This window comes from Montipora capricornis, chromosome 7, assembly GCF_036669925.1.
Source record: "Montipora capricornis isolate CH-2021 chromosome 7, ASM3666992v2, whole genome shotgun sequence".
Taxonomy (NCBI): Eukaryota; Metazoa; Cnidaria; class Anthozoa; order Scleractinia; family Acroporidae; genus Montipora; species Montipora capricornis.
Genome location: NC_090889.1, coordinates 515,486 through 520,982, shown reverse-complemented (window position 1 = coordinate 520,982; position 5,497 = coordinate 515,486). Strand labels below are relative to the sequence as shown.

Here is a 5,497-nt window from a genome sequence, read left to right as displayed (position 1 = left end):
GGCATGATATCTTGTGTCTGACTGCTACTGAGGTATCAATGATTGAATTGTTTTCAATAACTCATATAATCGAAGAAAGGAAAATAACATATCGATGTATCACAGTCCAAGTAAGTTTTTCACGTTTTGGACATCGTTTCTGAAAAAACAAAACAAGGAAGAAAGAAACAAGTAGTGGGTTAAATGGCAATAACGAATTTCGTTCTGGTTGACAAGTAAATAATATAACAATTATCTTAATTCATACATTTAACTGTTTGTGCTAGAGTTAATAGCAACAATTCCTATTCACTGTTACTTTGAAAGGTAGACTTGAAGACCTCAATAACTCACTTCACTTGACATAAGCAATCGACAATCACCGATCAGTTTCACAGTCAGTCCATCATAACACGGGCTCAAATAGCTAGCTATCTGCAGGAAGCTGAAGTAGCTGACTCGGTGAATGCACATAATATTTAATTCAGGTATTAGCCAAAGCAGTTCGAGTACAAATAACTACCCTGGCAACCGTTTTTAAAGCCATTTCTCTGTGAAGAACGCACCTGTTCCTTTCGACAACGTCGTGATTAAAAACATGTACAAAGTACAGCGATTCAGTCATTAAAGTTATATTTAAATAGCACTTACCATTCTTTTAGTGTTCGAGCTGCCCAAATTCAAAGGAGACATCATCGCCAATTAGCACAAATGGCGCCCAGTATTTTATGGCCGAATAATTCTTTGTCCCCTGAAGAGATTTCATAGCATGGTGAAGAGCTGTATTTGCTCTTTTTCTATCTGTCAAGTGTTGGTAGAAACTCTTCATGAACATGAAGGTCGCCTCATCGTCAATTGCCCAGAGTGGCACCAGACCAGACCGGACACCAGCACACAGGAAAGCCCTTGCTATTCCCACAATACCCTCAGCTTTTACCTCTCCCTGGCCACTATGACAGCAACTCAGTACAACCAGTCTTGCCTGAAGACGAACTGCTTGAACATCGCTCAACGATAACATGTAATCTTCCTCTTCAGGGATCTGGGATGTGCGTTCGGGATTTGGGGCCAAAGCAATTTCTCCAGATCCGTCATCCCCATGTGCAGCAATGTGGATTAAGGCAACTGACTTCATTCTTTTCAGCACCTCAGCTTTGGTTGCATTTTTTCCTGTAAGAGGCACGGTCTGCAGAAGTTCTCCAATTATATCCACCTCTTTTTTCGCACACGGCAGCTGTCCATACATGGGTTCACCATTGCCGAAAGTGACTTCGCTCAAGCACGGATCGCCTACAAGCAGCGCTTCATTCTTACTTTGGAAGTCGTCAGATGCCATAGTGATCAATTTTAAAGCAGTCAGCGAGGGAATTGCACGGATCCTGACAGAGTCACTCATTGCAGAAAAAGGAGCCAGGGAAAAGTGTCCATCAGGAACAAACACTAAGTCATCACCCTGAATCAAGTCTGCTATAGGACTGACTAAGACATCGTACAAAGGCTGCAAAGAGTGCACAGAGCAGCTCAAGGACTGAACGGTTTCTTCAACAGCTTCCCTACTGCTTGAGAAGTCACTGCGTTGTCTGTCAAGCGAACGATTCTCACATAATACAACAGCCCCCGCATTGATCTGTTTAAAAGTACTATCCATCAGAGACTTGGCACTTCCATTTTCGATTTTCTTTTGTGTAAAATTTATCCCGATATCATCTCTTAGCAACCAGAAGCTGATCGTGTTCCCTTCAAGTGCTGTGAAAACAGTTTGTGAAGGTAGATCTTTCATAACCAAAGAGATAGTTACCTTCATCGTAGGTTTCTCATCAACGCTGTATTGCATCTTTAAAATGTCTGCCAAAGCCTGTGCTCGTCCTTGCTCAGCAGCATACAAAGCTTCATCAACCTCTCCATTCTTCAAGAGTGCTGTCCACAGAGCGGTGTACGCAAACCCTTTTGTGTCACGAAAGCTTATTTTCCATGCATCCTCTGACAAAAGAAGACGCCTAACTTCATCAAAATAATAAATGCTTAGACGATAGTAATTAAGAGCTTTGCTCAAGGAGCCAAAAAATTCATGAACAACACCAATATGATAACATGCGGTTGCCAGCGCTACTGGGTCCTCTGTTTCCTTGCAAATACGAAGATCCTGATGGTGGTACTGTATAGCTTTCTTGAAATTACCAAGACTTAAGCAATGCCGAGATTGCAATAAGCTCTTCCTTCTCCGGCCCTATCCCCTACCTCTTTCGCAATACTAAGACGTTGATGGTGGTACTCTATGGCTAGCTTGAAATTACCAAGAGTTCTATAAGCAATGCCGAGATTGCAATAAGCTGCTCCTTCTCTGGCCCTGTCCCCTACCTCTTTCACAATACTAAAATGTTGATAGTGGTACTCTACGGCTTGCTTGAAATTACCAAGACTTTGATAAGCAACGCCGAGATTGCCATAGGCTGTTCCTTCTCCAGCCCTGTCCCCTACCTCTTTCGCAATACTAAGATGTTGATGGTGGTACTCTATGGCTTGCTTGAAATTACCAAGACATTGATAAGCGTTGCCGAGATTGCCATAGGCTGCTCCTTCTCCGGCCCTGTCCCCTATCTCTTTCGCAATACTAAGATGTTGATGGTGGTACTCTATGACTTGCTTAAAATTACCAAGACTTTGATAAGCGTTGCCGAGATTGCCATAGGCTGGTCCTTCTCCGGCCCTGCCCCCTATCTCTTTTGCAATACTAAGACGTCGATGGTGGTACTCTATGGCTTGCTTGAAATTACCAAGACTTTGATAAGCGTTACCGAGATTACCATAGGCTGCTCCTTCTTCGGCCCTGGCCCCTACCTCTTTTGCAATACTAAGGTGTTGATGGTGGTACTCTATGGCTTGCTTGAAATTACCAAGACGTTGATAAGCGTTGCCGAGATTTCCATAGGCTGCTCCTTCTCCGTCCCTGTCCCCTACCTCTTTAGGAATAATAAGAGGTTGATACTGGTACGCGATGGCTTGCTAGAGATTACCAAGACTTTGATGAGCGTTGCCGAGATTGCCATAGGCTGCTCCTTCTCCGGCCCTGTCTCCTACCTCTTTCACAATACTAAGACGTCGATGGTGGTACTCTATGGCTTGCTTGAAATTACCAAGACTTTGATAAGCGTTGCCGAGATTACCATAGGTTGCTCCTTCTCTGGCCCTGTCTCCTACCTCTTTTGCAATACTAAGATTTTGATGGTGATACTCTATGGCTTGCTTGAAATTACCAAGACTTTGATAAGCGTTGCCGAGATTACCATAGCCTGTTCCTTCTCCGGCCCTGTCTCCTACCTCTTTTGCAATACTAAGATGTTGATGGTGATACTCTATGGCTTGCTTGAAATTGCCAAGATTTCTATAAGCAATGCCGAGATTGCAATAAGCTCTTCCTTCTCCGGCTCTGTCCCCTACCTCTTTTGCAATACTAAGACGTTGATGGTAGTACTCTATAGCTTGTTTGAAATTACCAAGAACGTGATAAGTGGTACCGAGATTGCCATAGGCTGCTCCTTCTCCGGCCCGGTCCCCTACCTCTTTTGCAATACTAAGATGTTGCTGGCGGTACTCTATGGCTTGCTTGAAATTACCAAGACATTGATAAGCGTTGCCGAGATTACCATAGGCTGCTCCTTCTCCGGCCCTGTCCCCTACCTCTTTCGCAATACTAAGACGTCGATGGTGGTACACTATGGCTTGCTTGAAATTACCAAGACTTTGATAAGCATTGCCGAGATTGCCATACGCTGCTCCTTCTCTTGCCCTGTTCCCCTCCTCTTTTGCAATACTAAGATGTTGATGGTGGTACTCTATGGCTTGCTTGAAATTACGAAGACTGTCATAAGCGTTGGCGAGATTGAAATAAGCTCTTCCCTCTCCGGCCCTGTCCTCTACCTCTTTTGCAATACGAAGATCTTGATGGTGGTACTCTATGGCTTGCTTGAAATTACCAAGACTTTGATAAGCGTTGCCGAGATTGCCATAGGCTGCTCCTTCTCCGGCCCTGTCCCCTATCTCTTTTGCAATACTAAGATGTTGATGGTGGTACTCTATGGATTTCTCGAAATTACCAAGACTTTGATAATCGTTGCCGAGATTGCCATAGGTTGCTCCTTCTCTGGCCCTGTCCCCTACCTCTTTTGCAATACTTAGAAGTCGATGGTGGTAATCTATGGCTCTCTTGAAATTACCAAGACTTTGATAAGCGTTGCCGATATTACCATAGGCTGCTCCTTCTCCGGCTCTGTCCCCTACCTCTTTTGCAATACTAAGATCTTGATGGTGGTACTCTATGGCTTGCTTGAGATTACCAAGAATGTCATAAGCGTTGCCGAGATTGCAATAAGCTTTTCCTTCTTCAGCCCTGTCCCCTACCTCTTTTGCAATACTAAGATGTCGATGGTGGTACTCCATGGCTTCCTTGAAACTACCAAGACTTTGATAAGCGTTGCCGAGACTGCCATAGGCTGCTCCTTCTATGGCCCTGTCCCCTACCTCTTTTGCAATACTAAGATCTTGATAGTGGTACTCTATGGCTTGCTTGAAATTACCAAGACTTTGATAGGCGTTGCCGAGATTTCCATAGGCTGCTCCTTCTCCGGCCCTGTCCCCTGCCTCTTTTGCAATACTAAGATCTTGATGGTGGTACTCTATGGCTTGCTTGAAATTACCAAGACTGTAATAAGCAATGCCCAGATTGCCATAGGCTTTTCCTTCCCCGGCCCTGAAACCCACTTTCTTAAAAATGGCTAATGCTTCTGTGCAATTTGTTATGGCCTGATTAAAGTCAGCTATGTCCTGATAGCATGCACCAAGATTGAAATAAGCCAAACCCTCGGCTTGTCTGTCTCCCTTCTTTCTTGCAACGCTAAGCTCTTGCATATGCCGCTCCAAAACGTCCAACTTTCTATCCACCATTGTTGATAATCAAAACCAGGAGGTTTTTCTCAGAAATCTGGGGTGCACCTGGAAGATAAATGAACGAAAACAATAGGTTCAATGCTCTGAGTACAGGATGCTAAACTGGCACAGCAAGATTAATTGAACAGTGAAGGAATAACTATCTTAAGCCAGTATTTCGAAAGAAAAATGCCTTTCTTCATCAGGGTTTCCCAAGGAATGATTTCGGCTAATGGAGACAGTTGTTACAGAATAAATACTTGGGCATTTAACAGACTAAGAGCGTTTTATACAATATAATCATGGAACATTAAAAATAGAAATTCTATTATGTAAATGAGGGAAAAACAGCTTATAGAAAAGCGGTGGCATCCCATTTGATCTTTCTTATTGAAAGCTAATTAAAAGTTCCTAAGATATGCTTCGCTGGCAGGAAATTTGCTGCTGGTATGTAGCTGACACCAAAAAGACAGGAGGGGATGCCATTAAGAGTGTAATAATCAATTTTCTGCAATTGACGTCAAACCCATAATTTTTTATTTCAGGTCTAAATCTATCCAATGTCGGAATTGCTTGCTTTTCGTCACAATTTTTT

General features: G+C 43.4%; 1 protein-coding gene across 1 annotated transcript; it reads right to left on the bottom strand.

The window, feature by feature from the left end:
• Positions 1-905: 905 nt before the first annotated feature.
• LOC138057694 (tetratricopeptide repeat protein 28-like) lies at positions 906-4,706 on the bottom strand. The gene is made up of 9 exons (XM_068903623.1): positions 4,674-4,706; positions 4,080-4,497; positions 3,624-3,938; positions 3,298-3,539; positions 2,994-3,222; positions 2,624-2,939; positions 2,218-2,446; positions 974-2,146; positions 906-929 (listed from the first exon to the last, which is right to left on the bottom strand). Exons 1-9 carry the CDS (start codon positions 4,704-4,706, stop codon positions 906-908), a joined length of 2,979 nt encoding a protein of 992 aa, XP_068759724.1.
• Between the last annotated feature and the right edge of the window lie 791 nt (positions 4,707-5,497).

What these genes read in the sequence shown, in the direction of transcription:
- LOC138057694 (XM_068903623.1), bottom strand. Translation starts at nt 4,706, where the DNA reads ATGGCAATCTGGGCATTGCTTATTACAGTCTTG. An exon ending in ATCTTAGTATTGCAAAAGAG is followed by an intron (nt 3,223 to 3,297) that starts GTAGGAGACAGG and finishes GGTAATTTCAAG; the next exon opens with CAAGCCATAGAGTATCACCA. An exon ending in GTCTTAGTATTGCGAAAGAG is followed by an intron (nt 2,147 to 2,217) that starts GTAGGGGATAGG and finishes GGTAATTTCAAG; the next exon opens with AAAGCTATACAGTACCACCA.